Source organism: Mixophyes fleayi, chromosome 4, assembly GCF_038048845.1.
Source record: "Mixophyes fleayi isolate aMixFle1 chromosome 4, aMixFle1.hap1, whole genome shotgun sequence".
In the NCBI taxonomy this organism is placed as follows: Eukaryota; Metazoa; Chordata; class Amphibia; order Anura; family Limnodynastidae; genus Mixophyes; species Mixophyes fleayi.
Window position 1 is genome coordinate 246,006,042 of NC_134405.1, and position 18,592 is coordinate 246,024,633.

Here is an 18,592-nt window from a genome sequence, read left to right on the forward strand (position 1 = left end):
ATACCAGCCCACTTTGACCACTGATTCAGATCATAGTGACATAAACATTTATTTTACTTTTTGATATTTATTCTTCATGAATATCTGAATTGTCTTGTGAAAACAAGTATCCATTGTATTGTATAGTAATATTAATCTCTTGCCATATATTTAATCTATAATATAAATGTCTAGTGGCGTGTGTTAGTCTGTCTGTGTGTGGAAAAAATAAAACCAAGCTGCAGCGCCACCTGCTGGGCGGAGTTATACACTGACCTACTAAATTCTTAGTGTGTGTGGGAAAAAAATTTCAGAAAGGGCTGAAATTTGGTATACTAAGATGTTCTTAATTTGTTAATTTAATTTGTTAATTGTTAAAAGTGTTTATAAAGATTTAAAAAAATATATATATATTTCTTGAAGGAGAAGTGACAGTTGGGAGTGGTTGGTGGTTGCCGGGGGTGACAGTGGGGAGTGGTTGAGGCCTGGGCTATGGCCCAAATGCATGACAAGAACCTTTTTAACATCTTAAGTAGCTTGATTTGACTAGAATGCATGAGTATCATGCAAGGGTTAACTTGTATTTAATATGCTTCTAGGGTGCATTGTTTTGTTTACATATGGTTCCTTAGTTTATACTTACCCTTACATTGTTCGTCTATACTAGCATTCTATTTTGACATGGCATTCACACATGTTAAAGATGACACAGAACAAGCATAAAAGCTAATACATCCTAGTGCTAATACAATTTGCTGTGAGGCTGTCTGCATTTTGTAATGCAGCTAGCTGGTTCTTGCATGTGCAATGGATCTTAAAGCCCAAACCTAGCTTTCAGTTCCATTGGTATAGCTAGCACAGTTTCAGCCTAGACTGTGGTGCAGTTTGTGTGCACGAAACAAGAGGTGAACCAGCATATGAAGTCACATTCACACAGGGGCCATCTCTGCTATCCAGGGAATCATCAACTCCAATTAGGGCATCCTCATCAGTGACCTCTCTTTGCCTTTCTTCAACTTACAACTCATGGGCTATTAGAATGGAAGTTAGGCAACAACTTCCTCCTCTGTGCCTCGTCGAGTGCCAAGAACACATGGCTACCCAAATAGAGGCTCGTTATACTATATGCAGCACTATGCACATTTATTTTCCTCATCGTTGTCTGTACTATGTTGTCAAGACTTCTACCACTGCTGAGAATGTGTGAGGGACAACAAGATGTTTATTCATAAGATGTATGTAAAAGGCACAACAGAAAGACCAATCGGAAGAAACTTTCAAACATCCTTTACCAATACTTCACTGTATGACCATTGATCATGCCTTGCCCCTGTGGAGGTCACTGGCACAGATTTAATCCAACAATAAACTCTGTGTATTTATAAATTAATGTTGACCCCCCATGGCTTGAATGTGCATTTGTAACATATCTGCTTGCTATGATAGTTTCTACAGAATAGTCCAGTTTGATTTTGATATCTGGCTTTAGCTGGTGTGTAGCCACTTAGGGTGATTAATTCCCTGGCTGGTGTATATATACAATCATCATCATTTATTTATATAGCGCCACTACTTCCGCAGCGCTGTACAGAGAACCCATTCACATCAGTCCCTGCCCCATTGGAGCTTACAGTCTAAATTTCCTAATATAGACACACACTCATACTAGGGTAAATTTTTGATAGCAGCCAATTAACCTACCAGTATGTTTTTGGAGTGTGGGAGGAAACCGGAGAACCCGGAGGAAACCCACGTAAACACAGGGAGAACATACAAACTCCACACAGATAAGGCCATGGTCAGGAATTGAACTCATGACCCCAGTGCTGTGAGGCAGAAGTGCTAACCACTAGGTCACTGTGCTGCCCTAGGACTACTAATATTCTCCTTTGTGTCTGTGTGACACAGTGCAGTGGTTTTACATCCCCCTTACCCACTGTGGTTTGGGAGCCTACCCTGACGGCTATGGTTTTGCATTATAATTGTTCTTTTGATGCCAGCCTCATTGTCGTGTATTTGCCCTGTGCAGAGACTTTATTACACAGGGTACTGGCTCCCGCCTGACACCATGTATGCTATTGCCACATTCTTTTTATCCATTTATTGTATCCTCCATCTACTATACAAGGCTGCATTTTCGGTCACCCACTCAGTAGCCTTTGGATACATATAGGAGATTTTCCAGCATCAGTTTATCTGCTACCGCTTTGCAGAGCTCTCTACTCAACATTATTATTTTTCCTCTTCATGGATGATTTTCTTGTATGGGTTGCAAGATTTAATAACCATTTATCAATATATGATTACACTCTTCTCATCTCCTGTCATTATATCAATATTCAGTTTGTTCAGTGTTGTAACTTATGGGTCTATTTATCATTATATAGCAGGCTGATTTTCTATTGCCGCAAGAAAATCATCTATTAACATAATATATCTAATATCTCGCTCGGGTAGCTAATACTCAGCCACCTCGACGATATTGGCGTGGAGCAGCATTATCTTATTGTGCCACCTGGCCAGTCTGAGGGGATATGTGCATGCGTGACGGTGCTAACTGTTTCACGCATGTGCAGTGGAATTGAAAGCCCATACTTGGGCTTTTAGTTCTATTAATTTCAAAATAGTTATGAAAAATAAATTGTAAAAAATAGATAAAAATATATTTTTTAAAACAAATATAAACTAGTTCACAATAGAAAAATGCTTTATTTAAATAAAAAAAGCATTTGTTCATTGATAATTGAAGAATTGCTGTGAATATTAATGTCAGTGGGGGCTACCGGCGATGGAGACCCCGTCATTTATGCGGCGAAGCCCTTTCTCCGCTAGTAGGGCTTCTAGACTCATTCATTTTGATAGCAGTTTTTTTATTAACCACTGTGCTTCCTTTTGGTTTTTGACAGAATTTGCTTCATTTGTCAATGTCATATGCACTGACATGGGGGAAAGGTGTAGCATCCCAGGTTGTTTGGCAGCAGTTGTGCACGAAAACTCAAACTAGGGAGGGTTGTAAATAGTGTATTCACTGCTCCATGTGTCACTTTGATAAATGCAGGCTGTACAGGGGCGCACGCAAAATTTTTAAGGGGGGGTTCCCCCCCCTCTACGCCCCCCAAAAAACAATTTAGAGAGAGCTGCTGCGCATCGCGGGCGCATGCACAGCAGCTCTGTTTCGGCAGCACTCTACTATACAGCAGCCATGGCGCTGTCAAGGAAGCGTCCGTGGTGGTGCTGTACAATACAGCACGGCCGCGGACGCTTCTTTGACAGAGCCGCGGCTGCTGTATAGTACAGTGCCGTATATAGGGGCACTTCGTTAGTGGAGGGGAGGGGATTCTGGAGAACCAGAAACCCCCCTGCGTGCGCCCCTGCTGTATTCTACAAAAACAGTGGTTTAACTTAAATACATTATTGTTCACAATATCAATTCCTGCAAGTTCTTCCGTTATGACTGAGGATACACAGAGAGAGATCTTTTTTACTTGTTTCACTATTAAATCCAGACTCTTCTCCTGTGGTTTTTCTCCAATAAAAAGCTAAGAACTAGTGGTACTCACTTTAGTATTTCAAGGATCTTTTCAGCTACCTGTGTTTCTTGGTAATTCTGCAGCAGTGACACGGCTCTTGTATTCCCAGAACAATATATACTATAGGCATTTTCCATATCCTTACTAAATTCTTGAAATATAATTCCTGAAAAGAAAAAAAACACATCTGTGTATTTAGAGTGTCTCCACTAGTAGCAAACTGATAGCATGTAATAATCTTAAGATTTCCTTTTACAAGCAGAATGCAATAGTCTTAATTCTTTCTCATACCGATATTAGCAAGTTGGTTCTGTTCATCATTTTCTGTCTTTTCTAGTTCATTAAGAAATGACTCATGGGCCAAAAGAATTTCATCCAGGTTGGAGAAGAGGCATTTCACATCAATCTCCGGCATCTAGAAGACCACAGACTAAATTACTTCATGTGCAAAGTGTTATTATTAGTGCTTGCATTATTGTAACCTTTCTTCAATATATCCACTTGCAGACTTGTCAAAAAAAAAGAAGTTATATTAGTTAAGATTTTGGATGTAAAATGTAACAAGTGAAACATGAAATAAAATAGCTGAATACAAACAAATACAAATAGAGCCAATAAAGAAACTAGCCTAGGCATACAGGCACCACAGGCAGGTAACAAGAGTGGAGAGGAAGTGGTGCTGTAATACCCGGTGACACAAAAACTACACACACTGGACCTCATTTAGAGTTGGACGCAAAGTCCGTTTAAGAAGTGTAGGTGTGGGAGTGTGCCGCAGCTTGGTAGGGTATTAGGAGTTGCAAGCAAACCCCAGTTGCGTCCCACTCTTAATACTCTATCGAGCTGCGAGCAGTTCCTGCAGCTAGCTAAAGCTTGAGCCACCTAATTCCTGCTGCACAGCTTTAGCCCTGTTTTGACGTGTGTTGCGTCTGCGCCTCACTGTGACTAGGATATATTTACATGGTCACGCCTTCACAATTCCGTGTTCCTCCCATTCTTTCGTAGTGAGTCGCAAGTGTTAATTGCGTCCAAGATGCAGGCGGATTTGGGGCTTTCTGCACATGCGTGGTAGTGTTTTTTGGTTAGATGCGCCTAAAACGGACTTTGCGTCCGACTCTAAATGAGGTCCACTGTGTACAAAAACACATAAACACAACTTGCATTACCAGAAATATCACACATATATACAATATCAATGAAAAAAATTTTGGCAAAAAATAAAATAAATATTATGACTAAAAAAGCTATAAATCTAACATAAATTATTTTTGCTTTCTACAGTGATCTCAATAAAATTTTCCCCAATTCTTTAATTATACAAATTTCCCATTAAAAACTAGTGGAACCCTTAACTGAGCAATTTTCTGTGAAAAAAAAGTGGTTAAAAAAAAAAAGCATTTTTGAAGGCTTTATACAGTGGGTATAAAAAGTCTATACCCCCTTATTGTACAGTCGGAGACCATTTGTTTTAACAGAGTTGTATTTTCCAGTAGCGTTCTATCTACTGTCAGCAGGAAATGCCAGCGCATCCCTACAGGGATAACTTCCATAACCAATAACATTTAATGGAAACATTATTTTCTGTTTCAGCTTTGATTTTTACTGACAAAATTGTTGTGGAACAATTATCAGTGTGACGCTACTCTTTAATAATGTAAACAGAAAGATGCTCCTGTCATTGTGCTTTGGGAAAAGTAATGACAAGGTAATTTACACCGGGCCACATAGATAAATCCTTATTTGTTGCTTAAGTCAATATGTTTTAGGCTTGAACAGGGCATGCAGCCTAAGCAGTTCCTGCTGCATCACGGTCTAAACCTAGATCATCATAATGGAGTTAATGCTGGACACAAATCAAAATGAGCACAGAAACATATGTATCCCTCTTTTTCAGAGCAATATATATGTATGTATATATATATATATATATATATATATATATATATATATATATATTAATGAGAGAATATGAATTGTTTTTAAAGAATACTCAAGTTGAAACCAAGACCCTTGTAAACACCCACACTGTATTGATCTACTACCACTATTCTATTTTCTTCCTCACTCTTTAGCACCTCTTCCTGCAGTTACTCACTGTATACCTCCTCCAGTACTCAGTAAAACAGAGCACAGTGACTGACAGCATCGTTAGGTAGATAGAATGAAAGAAGCATAGTAGTAAAATATCACAGTATGCGTATATTCGCTCTGGCTTGTATTATTTTATTTAAAGTCCCCTGATCACCCCAAATCTTGGGGGTTTTTTTGGGGGGGGGAGTTTCAAGTGACACCGGAAAGTTAGGGATGGGAGTGACTAGCAACCTCCCTACTTACATACCTGGTCAATCATAACAAAACAATGTCAGAGGCAAAAACTTGGTAACAAACCATGAAAACCTGGGACTTTCCCTACAAATAAAGGACTTTCGCCAAGTAAACTATTCTGCCAATTTATTAGGGATAAAAACTGGAGGAAAACCATCTACCTTAGATAGGTATTTTTAAATATATTTGTCCAGTATTCCAGTCTGCTTTTTATGAGTTCATGAAGCACTGGACATAATACGATTCTCCTGATTATGAAAGAATGGTTTGTGTTCTATATCCAGCCATCCACTGTCTAGGTCCTATAGAATACAAACAGTGTTGGACAACACAGATGCAGAAATTTGTGCTAATGGTCATAAATGGAAAATGTTTCTTTGAAATAGTCAATGACATATGACAGAAAAGTTAAGTATGTGCAATTAGTATAGGAAGTTTCTAATACCTCCTCCAGTTTGGGCTGAATGTGAGAAGTGAGAAGACGTAACGAATGGACGTATGATGATTCTGTAACTATCAGTTCTTCTACAGCTTTGTTTGCAGTCCTAGGCAAATATTCCACATCACCATACAGCGGCTCCTCATTCTGGGGGATATTTTCATATAACATATTGCTTCCTGTTGGTCGTTTGTGCACACTGCAGGGACTGCCTTGGACAGGTGACGTGGAACCACTCTGGGGAGGAGAACATGTCTTTAGGTCATGTGATCCATAGCTTGACAGTGGTTCAGATCCTTGTATGGCAGTTTCATCCATGTATTCAGAGAACCTGCATGGGAAAGAAAATCTATAGTTATTAGATGATCTGAAACAATGTTAAATGTAAGGGGTTTTTTTTCATGATAACACAAATAGACACATATAATAATAGAAAGCATTTCAAGGTATTCAGAAGATAACACTCTATTACTAACAGAATCAGAATGCAGACTCAAATCCTGCTCAATTTGTGATGTGAGGATGTTGTCTACAATGTGCAATGGAAAGAAATCATAGGCCAATATGCAGTCAATCGTTTACATTGTTGAACCATAATATCTTGCTGCTGCTAATCTTTTAATACAGTTGACATGTATTTTTAAATGTTTAATTTTATAGAGGCAACCGAATTATTTATTTTATTGTGAGATAAACAGAACATGCTTTATTTGTAAGTGTGATTTAAACCTTGCGGACATTTAAAGAGAAGATAATGTCCCTCTTTGACAGTATTATATCTAAAAGGCTAAGTATTACCAATATGAATAATGGAGAGATTATACTTATAAAGTCCATTATGATCTCTTTCACCCATCTGCAGATGTAAGAAGGGAAGTGTCTCTTAATAAAGCAGACACAGAGTGACTGACAGCTTGGCAGACTTGTTTGCTAAAAATGCACTGTGTGGATCAGTTGATTTATACACTGGCACACAGCCAGTGATGTCACTATTAACTAAAGGATTACATTCTAAGCTTTTTGACCTGCTTCAAATCTCGTCAGGACACTGTGGGGGGAGCTTCTGCTGTCTGTTGCAAAATGGGAAGTTAACACGTGACTATGTATTTACCTCATGGTCCATATCTGAACATTTTAATTATAGGGTTTAGTGGTCCTTTTAACAGAAAGTAGATGCAAACAATATTTTGAATGCATTTATTAAGATCTGTGACTTACCCGAGTGGATAACCACAAGTCAAGTGATCGTCACTATCATTCACACTGCTGACATCCTGGTACAGCTGGTCAGAATCACTCCTCACAAATAATGGAGACGTGTCATATATATGGTCTTCATCATATACAGTTTCAGGTTCTGGAGAGCTTTCGATTCTGGATGGAGAATTGTCTATAACCCTTGAAACACCTGACGATGAGCTCTCTACAAGAGCAACCGACCTGTGAGTGTAAGAGAGCATTGTATAACATTGTAATGTTATGGGTCAAATAATACAAAGATTATTATTATTTGCACACAATGGACCTCATTTACAAAGCTCACAGGATGTGCAATGCAAATCACATTGTCCAACCTTATAACAATTTAGAATCACCCCTTTTATTAAACTTTTTACTACAGCCTAAAATACTGCTGAGTTTAACCACGTTTCTGTCTTAAATCGATTAAAGAAAAGCACATAGAAATGTGCTTCTCCACCACAGTGCAAGTGAAAAGTGTATTCCATAAGATCGACAAGAACGGCACAAAAACTGATCTTTGCCAGTTCGGAGCTGGTACAAAATTCAAGTATTTTTTATTCTGCATGACCTTCCACAGAGCAGGAAAAAAAAATTAATATCCTCTATTTGCAGTGCACTAAAGAAGTAATAACTATTATATGAATCATTAAAATAATAATGCTAAAAAAACAGTTATTGCAAATTAGATTTAAGTGTTTTAAACGCCTGTCCAATAAAAAAAAATCATGACTTTGGTCTTGCAGGCATTTAATTAAATTCAGGCATCAATTATAACAAAATTCGTTTTTTTAAAAATGTAAACAGATAGAAGCACAAAATGAATATTTTGTTTACAGATCAATATTGAGATTATTTACCATTTCTTGTTTGTTTGTTTTTTTTTTGCATGAGTGAGCAATTCTGTGTTATTTTACTAAGCAGATCAAGGAAGGGCTGTGGCTAAATGGGCAATTGCCCGAGACTCACCAGGAGATGGGGAGCTCTATAACAGGATATAAACCCCATGGAGTCCTTGTAAGACCGAGGGCCTCTTGTTTTAAAAATACTATTTACATATGGATGTTTCAACGCAACCTATAGCTCAGCATGTCCAAAACCAAAATCTTGATATCTTTCAAATCAACGACAATAACAACAACAATAATACGAGCCTCAACCTTATAATCTAAATCAGGCCTGTCCAACCTGCGGCCCTCCAGGTGTTGTGAAACTACAAGCCCCAGCATGCTTTGCCAGTAGACAACCTGTTGATAGCTGGAAGGGCATGCTGGGACTTGTAGTTTCACAAACATCTGGAGGGCCGCAGGTTGGACAGGCCTGATCTAAATACTAATCCTTCTATTACAAAAGAGAAAATGAAGCATGGTGCACTAGGTTTGGCTAAAAGTGACTATGAGAATATGTGTCCTGGTTAACTTCCTTGTATCTCACCATAATGAATCAGGAAAGTTTATCACTGACTTGCAACCTAAAAATAAAACTAATCTGAACAATGGTGATTTTCCTCATATTATTATTTTTGTGGAACCAGATGTGAAATCAAAATTTGATTTCTAAGCGGGGCAATAATGATTTATGATGGGGACAACACTTATTATATGGCACCACAAGTGCCAGCATGCGCATGCTGGTACTTGTAGTGTCACACCTGTGCAATATAAATGGTGCACATTAAATAATAAGTGTTGTCCCCATCATAATATGTATTGCCCCCATTACCAATCAAATAGTATTGTCCCTAAATATTATTATACATTCATTTTGGCCTCATAATTTATTACAATAATATTCCCCCCTAAATATACTGAACAATAAAAATTGCCCCATCAATTAATTTTAATTAATTTTGGCCCTATAAACATTAAATAATGATTGCCATAATAATTCACACGTCTGTGGTGTCTAGTAATCTCACCTCTCACAACCACCGCTTTTGTCTAGGCTATTTTGCAGTTGGTGTGTGAAATCACTGTTTCAAACATGTTGAATGCTTTGCTGGATGAAACACCACTTTTGGGTAACTTATCAGCACTTTTGCCTTTAATACATCGGGGTGTTTAAAACCCACCTGTAAGAGACAAGCATTTTTCTAGCCATCCTCCTACAAATCATTATCTTCTTTTCAAAAACTCTCTGGTTGGCATTCAAAATAACACAGCCATAGATTCCAAATATGCAAAAATTTCAGAAAGATTAGACCTGGCACTTTCACTAATTTTAACACTACTCTATATAACCCCTTTATAAATGCCTAATAACATTTACAAATTCACATATTTTCAAGATAAATTATCCATGTTCATACAAATCATCTATTGTGGATTCCTTCTTAAAGAGCCAATGACCCCCAAAAAACATCTGTAATCTCTCGCTCTCTACTGGTATCTTTCCATCACTATACAAGCACGCAGTGATTACTCCTATTCTGAAAAAACAAAATTCCGACCCAAACTCTCTCTCAAATTACCGTCCCATCTCTCAACTCCTGTGCACCTCCAAGCTTTTTAAGAGACTTGCCTACACTTGCTTCACACACTTCCTTTCCGCAAACAACCTGTTGGATCCTCTTCAGTCTGGGTTTCGTTCTCAGCACTCCACAGAGACTGCGTTGACTAAGGTTGTCAATGACCTGATCACTACTAAAACTAAACGCCATTACTCTCTCCTATTTCTCCTGGATCTCTCAGCTGCATTTGACACCGTTGACCACTCTCTTCTCATACGAACGCTGCAATCCCTAGGGCTTCAAGACACTGTCCTGTCCTGGTTCTCATCCTACCTCTCTAATCGCTCTTTCACTGTTAATTTCTCTGTGGCCACCTCTGCTCCGCTTCCTTTATCAGTTGGAGTACCGCAAGGCTCAGTGCTAGGTCCTCTGCTGTTTTCTATCAATACCGCTTCTCTTAGAAATCTAATAAGTTCCTTTGGATTTCAGTATCATCTCTATGCAGATGATACCCAAATTTATCTATCCTTTCGTGATCTCTCGACATCTGTGTTGTCCCGTGTAACTGACTGTCTTTCTGCCATTTTCATCATGGATGTCCTCTCGCCAACTCAAACGTAATATTTCTAAAACAGAGTTAATAATATTCCCACCCACCAAAAAGAGCATACCTGACATTTCTATCTCTGTTGATAACATGACCTTAAATCCCACCCCACAAGCTCGCTGCCTAGGTGTAATCCTTGACTCACACCTATCCTTTGTTCCCCACATCAACTCTATATCTAAATCATGTTATATACATCTAAAAAACATTTCCATAATTCGCACATATCTCACACAAGACACTGCAAAAACCTTAATTCATGCACTTATCATCTCCCGCATTGACTATTGCAATTCCCTCCTTACTGGTCTTCCCCAAAACAGACTCAAACCCCTACAATCTATTTTGCACGCAGCGGCAAGATTGGTTTTCCTTGCAAATCGTTATTTCTCTGCTGAATCACTCTGTATGTCTCTACACTGGTTGCCTGTTTCTCTACCGAATCCAATATAAAATACTTTTACTAACCTACAATGCCATCAACAAAGCTGCACCAACATACATCTCCTCTCTTGTCTCAAAATATCTCCCAACTCGCAAACTCCGTTCTACACAAGATCTGCGTCTCCCATCCATCCTCATTACATCCTCTCATTACAGGACTTATATCAAATATCTACACACAAATATCAACTTTAAATTTCAGTGTGCAAATAAGCTATCAAGTATTTGTGTGCTACATGAAAAAACAGTCAGTATTTAACTTATGTGCAAAACAGAATACTAATTTGCACCCCTTGCATTGTTACTAGGGATGAGCGCACTCGGATTTATGAAATCCGAGCCCACCCGAACGTTGCGGATCCGAGTCGGATCCGAGACAGATCCGGGTATTGGCGCCAAATTCAAATGTGAAACTGAGGCTCTGACTCATAATCCCGTTGTCGGATCTCGCGATACTCGGATCCTATAAATTCCCCGCTAGTCGCCGCCATCTTCACTCGGGCATTGATCAGGGTAGAGGGAGGGTGTGTTAGGTGGTCCTCTGTCCTGGTAGATCTCGTGCTGTGCTGTTTAGTTCTGTGCTGTGCTGTGCTGTGCTGTGCTGTGCTGTGTTCTGCAGTATCAGTCCAGTGGTGCTGTGTGCTGTGCTCTGTCCTTCTGAGGTCAGTGGTGCTGCTGGGTCCTGTGCTGTGTCCTGTTCAGTCCAGTGGTGCTGTGTCCTGTGCTCTGTGCTTCTAAGGGCATAGTTATTTCCCCAATATTCCCCTGTGTTTAAAAAAATAAAAAAAAGTTTTTTAAAAAAATACCAAAAACTACTTTAATTTTTTTTAATTACCACAAAATTTGCACAACCAATCCTGCAGTATAAGCCCATTGGTACTGCAATATTACCAAGTTCACACATTCAGCAGTAAAAGTCCAGTGGTACTGCAATATTACAAAGTTTACACATTCTGCAGTATCAGTCCAGTGGTGCTGTGTCCTGTGCTCTGTCCTGCTGAGTTCCGTAGTGCTGCTGGGTCCTGTGCCGTGTCCTGTTCAGTCCAGTGGTGCTGTGTCCTGTGCTCTGTGCTTCTAAGGGCATAGTTATTTCCCCATTATTCCCAAGTTTTTAAAAAATAAAAAAAAATAAAAAATTTAAAAAAAAAAAAAAATATATAATAATTATAACCAAATTTGCAAAACCAATCCAGCAGTATAAGTCCATTGGTACTGCAATATTACAAAGTTCACACATTCTGCAGTATCAGTCCAGTGGTGCTGTGTCCTGTGCTCTGTCCTGCTGAGTTCCGTAGTGCTGCTGGGTCCTGTGCCGTGTCCTGTTCAGTCCAGTGGTGCTGTGTCCTGTGCTCTGTGCTTCTAAGGGCATAGTTATTTCCCCACTATTCCCAAGTTTTTTAAAAATAAAAAAAAAGTAAAAAAAAAAAAAAAATATATAATAATTATAACCAAATTTGCAAAACCAATACAGCAGTATAAGTCCATTGGTACTGCAATATTACCAAGTTCACACATTCTGCAGTATCTTGTGCTACATATAATGGAGACCAAAAATTTGGAGGATAAAGTAGGGAAAGATCAAGACCCACTTCCTCCTAATGCTGAAGCTGCTGCCACTAGTCATGACATAGACGATGAAATGCCATCAACGTCGTCTTCCAAGCCCGATGCCTAATCTCGTAGTACCGGGCATGTAAAATCCAAAAAGCCCAAGTTAAGAAAAAGTAGCAAAAAGAGAAACTTAAAATCATCTGAGGAGAAACGTAAAGTTGCCAATATGCCATTTACGACACGGAGTGGCAAGGAACGGCTTAGGCCCTGGCCCGTGTTCATGACTAGTGGTTCAGCTTCACCCACGGATCTTAGCCCTCCTCCTCCTCCCCCCCCTACAAAAAATTGAAGAGAGTTATGCTGTCAGCAACAAAACAGCAAACAACTCTGCCTTCTAAAGAGAAATTATCACAAATCCACAAGGCGAGTCCAAGGATGTTGGTGGTTGTCAAGCCTGACCTTCCCATCACTGTACGGGAAGAGGTGGCTCGGGAGGAGGCTATTGATGATGTAGCTGGCGCTGTGGAGGAACTTGATGATGAGGATGGTGATGTGGTTATTGTAAATGAGGCACCAGGGGGGGAAACAGCTGATGTCCATGGGATGAAAAAGCCCATCGTCATGCCTGGTCAGAAGACCAAAAAATGCACCTCTTCGGTCTGGAGTTATTTTTATCCAAATCCAGACAACCAATGTATGGCCATATGTAGCTTATGTAAAGCTCAAATAAGCAGGGGTAAGGATCTTGCCCACCTAGGAACATCCTCCCTTATACGTCACCTGAATAACCTTCATAGTTCAGTGGTTAGTTCAGGAACTGGGGCTAGGACCCTCATCGGTACAGGGACACCTAAATCCCGTGGTCCAGTTGGATACACACCAGCAACACCCTCCTCGTCAACTTCCTCCACAATCTCCATCAGATTCAGTCCTGCAGCCCAAGTCAGCAGCCAGACTGAGTCCTCCTCAATACGGGATTCATCCGAGGAATCCTGCAGCGGTACGCCTACTACTGCCACTGCTGCTGTTGCTGCTGTTAGTCGGTCATCTTCCCAGAGGGGAAGTCGTAAGACCGCTAAGTCTTTCACAAAACAATTGACCGTCCAACAGTCGTTTGCCATGACCACAAAATACGATAGTAGTCACCCTATTGCAAAGCGTATAACTGCGGCTGTAACTGCAATGTTGGTGTTAGACGTGCGCCCGGTGTCCGCCATCAGTGGAGTGGGATTTAGAGGGTTGATGGAGGTATTGTGTCCCCGGTACCAAATCCCCTCGAGATTCCACTTCACTAGGCAGGCGATACCAAAAATGTACAGAGAAGTACGATCAAGTGTCCTCAGTGCTCTTAAAAATGCGGTTGTACCCACTGTCCACTTAACCACGGACATGTGGACAAGTGGTTCTGGGCAAACGAAGGACTATATGACTGTGACAGCCCACTGGGTAGATGCATCCCCTTCCGCAGCAACAGCAACAGCTGCATCAGTAGCAGCATCTACAAAATGGCTGCTCATGCAAAGGCAGGCAACATTGTGTATTACAGGCTTTAATAAGAGGCACAACGCTGACAACATATTAGAGAAACTGAGGGAAATTATCTCCCAGTGGCTTACCCCACTTAGACTCTCATGGGGATTTGTGGTGTCAGACAATGCCAGTAACATTGTGCGGGCATTAAATATGGGCAATTTCCAGCACGTCCCATGTTTTGCCCACACCATTAATTTGGTGGTGCAGCATTACCTCAAGAGTGACAGGGGTGTGCAGGAGATGCTTGCGGTGGCGCGCAAAATTGCTGGACACTTTCGGCATTCAGCCAGTGCCTACCGCAGACTAGAGGCACATCAAAAAAGCCTCAACCTGCCCTGCCATCACCTCAAACAAGAGGTTGTGACGCGCTGGAACTCCACCCTCTATATGCTGCAGAGGATGGAGGAGCAGCAAAAGGCCATTCAGGCCTACACAGCCACCTACGACATAGGCAAAGGAGTGGGGATGCGCCTCAGTCAAGCGCAGTGGAGACTGATTTCCGTGTTGTGCAAGGTTCTGCAGCCATTTGAACTTGCCACACGAGAAGTCAGTTCCGACACTGCCAGCTTGAGTCAGGTCATTCCCCTGATCAGGCTGTTGCAGAAGCAGCTGGAGAAAGTGAGGGAGGAGCTGGTAAGCCATTGCGATTACACCAAGCATGTAGCTCTTGTGGATGTAGCCCTTCGTACGCTTTGCCAGGATCCGAGGGTGGTCACTCTTTTAAAGTCAGAGGAATACATTCTGGCCACCGTGCTCGATCCTCGGTTTAAAGCGTATGTTGTGTCTCTGTTTCCGGCGGACACAAGTCTACAGCGGTGCAAAGACCTGCTGGTCAGGAGATTGTCCTCTGAAGAGGACCGTGACATGCCAACAGCTCCACCCTCATTTTCTTCCACATCTATGGCTGCGAGGAAAAAGCTCAGTTTTCCCAAAAGAGGCACTGGCGGGGATGCTGATAACATCTGGTCCGGACTGAAGGACCTGCCAACCATTGCAGACATGTCTACTCTCGCTGCATTGGATGCTGTCACAATAGAAAAAATTGTGGATGATTACTTTGCTGACACCATCCAAGTAGACATGTCAGACAGTCCATATTGTTACTGGCAGGAAAAAAAGGCAGTTTGGAAGCCCCTGTACAAACTGGCTCTATTTTACCTGAGTTGTCCCCCCTCCAGTGTGTACTCGGAAAGAGTTTTTAGTGCAGCGGGGAACCTGGTCAGTGAGCGGCGAAGGAGGTTGCTTCCTCAGAACGTTGAAAAAATGATGTTTATAAAAATGAATAATCAATTCCTCAATGAAGTACAGCACTGCCCTCCAGATACTACAGAGGGACCTGTGGTTGTGGAGTCCAGCGGGGACGAATTGATAATGTGTGATGAGGAGGAAGTACACACTGTAGGGGGAGAGGAATCAGAGGTTGAGGATGAGGACGACATCTTGCCTCAGTAGAGCCTGTTTAGTCTGTACAGGGAGAGATGAATAGCTTTTTTGGTGTGGGGGCCCAAACAAACCAATCATTTCAGCCAAAGTTGTTTGGTAGGCCCTGTCGCTGAAATGATTGGTTTGTTAAAGTGTGCATGTCCTATTTCAACAACATAAGGGTGGGTGTGAGGGCCCAAGGACAATTCCATCTTGGAACTTTTTTTTTGGCATTATATGACCAATCAACAGTCGTTTGCCATGTTCAAAAAGTAAAACCAAATTTTAAAAAATTCAAGAAATTAAACCAAAAGTAAAATGCCGTGTCATAATTTAAAACAAGAGGTATTGACGTGCTCTAAAACTACTGTATTGTTGTTTATATTTTATAAACACTACACTTGAAAGCTTGAGTCTTTCAATAAAAAAGTAACTGTCCATTGCACGAATATTTGCAACAGGGACAATTTTAGGGTTAAGAAAGTCAACTAATAACACTTCGACGCTGTCTGTCTTTATAAACACTACACTTGGAAGTTGGAGGAGGTATTGTGGCCCCGGCACCAAATTTACTACCGGGGCCACTCCACTGTGCAGTCCATATTTAGGTGTATCAGATATTAAACAACGGTGACAGTTGATGCCCAATTTTTTAATTATATTGTGGCCTCGGTACCAAATTGTGTACCGGGGCCACCACACTACGCAGTCCAGATACTTGTTTGGTGGAATTCAGACCAGTTGAGGGTTTTATTATTATATTGTGGGGACCACTCTATCTATACCACACTACAACTCTATACCACTCTATTTCATACTTTAATTCTATTTAATACTTTAATTCTATTTCATACTTTAATTCTATTTAATACTTTAATTCTATTTCATACTTTAATTCTATTTAATACTTTAATTCTATTACTAATTATTATAAAGAGGAACTGCCGCTTCTATTTAATACTTTAATTCTATTAGTAGTTACCATAAAGAGGAACAAAATAAACCAATTTTACCAAAAGTATAATATGACTTAGACTTACAAACACTACACTTGAAAGATGGTGCCTTTAAATGAAAAAGTCAGTCTTCATTGCACGACTATGTGCAACAGGGACAGTTTTTTGGTTTACAAAGTCAACCAATAACACTTGGACCCTGTCTGTCTTTAACATACTTGATGGGATCTCAATGACGAATTGTCTGTACCATGTTTGGAGGAGGTATTGTGGCCCCGGTATCAAATTGGGTACCGGGGCCACCCCACTACGCAGTCCAGATACTTGTTTGGTGGAATTCTGACACGTGGAGGGTGTATTTATTTTATTGTGGCCCCGGTATCAAATTGGGTACCGGGGCCACCCCACTACGCAGTCCAGATACTTGTTTGGTGGAATTCTGACACGTGGAGGGTTTTTTAATTATATTGTGGCCTCGGTACCAAATTGTGTACCGGGGCCACCACACTACGCAGTCAAGATAGATAGATGCGTATCATAGATAAAGTACATTCAGTGGTGTGGGGCAAATTGAAAAATATTCAAAATGCACTGACATTATCAAAAACAAGAGGTTGTCACACGCTAAAACTCCAACATGTATATGATGGAGAGGATGGAGGAGCAGCCGTATGTGTAGTGTAATGCAGACCTGTTGAAGGTTTTTTATATATTTTATTGTGGTGCCCAGTGCCCACTCCTCTAGGCAGTCCAGGTACATTTATTGGTGCGATTCATAAAAGTTCAGGGTTTTTAATATATTGTGGTGACCCACTCCTCTACGCAGTCCAGGTACATTTATTGGTGCGATTCATAAAAGTTCAGGGTTTTTAATATATTGTGGTGACCCACTCCTCTACGCAGTCCAGGTACATTTATTGGTGCGAATCAAACAAGTTGATGGTTTTCTTATTATATATATTGTGGTGACCCACTCCTCTACGCAGTCCAGGTACATTTATTGGTGCGATTCATAAAAGTTCAGGGTTTTTAATATATTGTGGTGACCCACTCCTCTACGCAGTCCAGGTACATTTATTGGTGCGAATCAAACAAGTTGATGGTTTTCTTATTATATATATTGTGGTGACCCACTCCTCTACGCAGTCCAGGTACATTTATTGGTGCGATTCATAAAAGTTCAGAGTTTTTAATATATTGTGGTGACCCACTCCTCTACGCAGTCCAGGTACATTTATTGGTGCGATTCATAAAAGTTGATGGTTTTCTTATTATATATATTGTGGTGACCCACTCCTCTACGCAGTCCAGGTACATTTATTGGTGCGTTTCATAAAAGTTCAGGGTTTTTAATATATTGTGGTGACCCACTCCTCTACGCAGTCCAGGTACATTTATTGGTGCGAATCAAACAAGTTGATGGTTTTCTTATTATATATATTGTGGTGACCCACTCCTCTACGCAGTCCAGGTACATTTATTGGTGCGATTCATAAAAGTTCAGGGTTTTTAATATATTGTGGTGACCCACTCCTCTACGCAGTCCAGGTACATTTATTGGTGCGAATCAAACAAGTTGATGGTTTTCTTATTATATATATTGTGGTGACCCACTCCTCTACGCAGTCCAGGTACATTTATTGGTGCGAATCATAAAAGTTCAGGGTTTTTAATATATATTGTGGTGACCCACTCCTCTACGCAGTCCAGGTACATTTATTGGTGCGAATCATAAAAGTTCAGGGTTTTTAATATATATTGTGGTGACCCACTCCTCTACGCAGTCCAGGTACATTTATTGGTGCGAATCATAAAAGTTCAGGGTTTTTAATATATATTGTGGTGACCCACTCCTCTACGCAGTCCAGGTACATTTATTGGTGCGATTCATAAAAGTTCAGGGTTTTTAATATATTGTGGTGACCCACTCCTCTACGCAGTCCAGGTACATTTATTGGTGCGAATCAAACAAGTTGATGGTTTTCTTATTATATATATTGTGGTGACCCACTCCTCTACGCAGTCCAGGTACATTTATTGGTGCGAATCATAAAAGTTCAGGGTTTTTAATATATATTGTGGTGACCCACTCCTCTACGCAGTCCAGGTACATTTATT

The 18,592-nt window shown here is 40.5% G+C and overlaps 1 protein-coding gene across 1 annotated transcript in view; it reads right to left on the reverse strand.

The window, feature by feature from the left end:
• The window catches only part of ARHGEF37 (Rho guanine nucleotide exchange factor 37), a 93,643-nt gene that overhangs the window by 51,634 nt on the left and 23,417 nt on the right, over nucleotides 1–18,592 (reverse strand). Inside the window, exons 2-5 of the mRNA XM_075209608.1 lie at nucleotides 7,492–7,713; nucleotides 6,280–6,604; nucleotides 3,801–3,924; nucleotides 3,540–3,675 (exon numbers count right to left, since the gene is read on the reverse strand). Of these exons, the coding sequence (XP_075065709.1) occupies nucleotides 3,540–3,675; nucleotides 3,801–3,924; nucleotides 6,280–6,604; nucleotides 7,492–7,713 (807 nt within the window). The remainder of the gene's footprint in view (nucleotides 1–3,539; nucleotides 3,676–3,800; nucleotides 3,925–6,279; nucleotides 6,605–7,491; nucleotides 7,714–18,592) is intronic.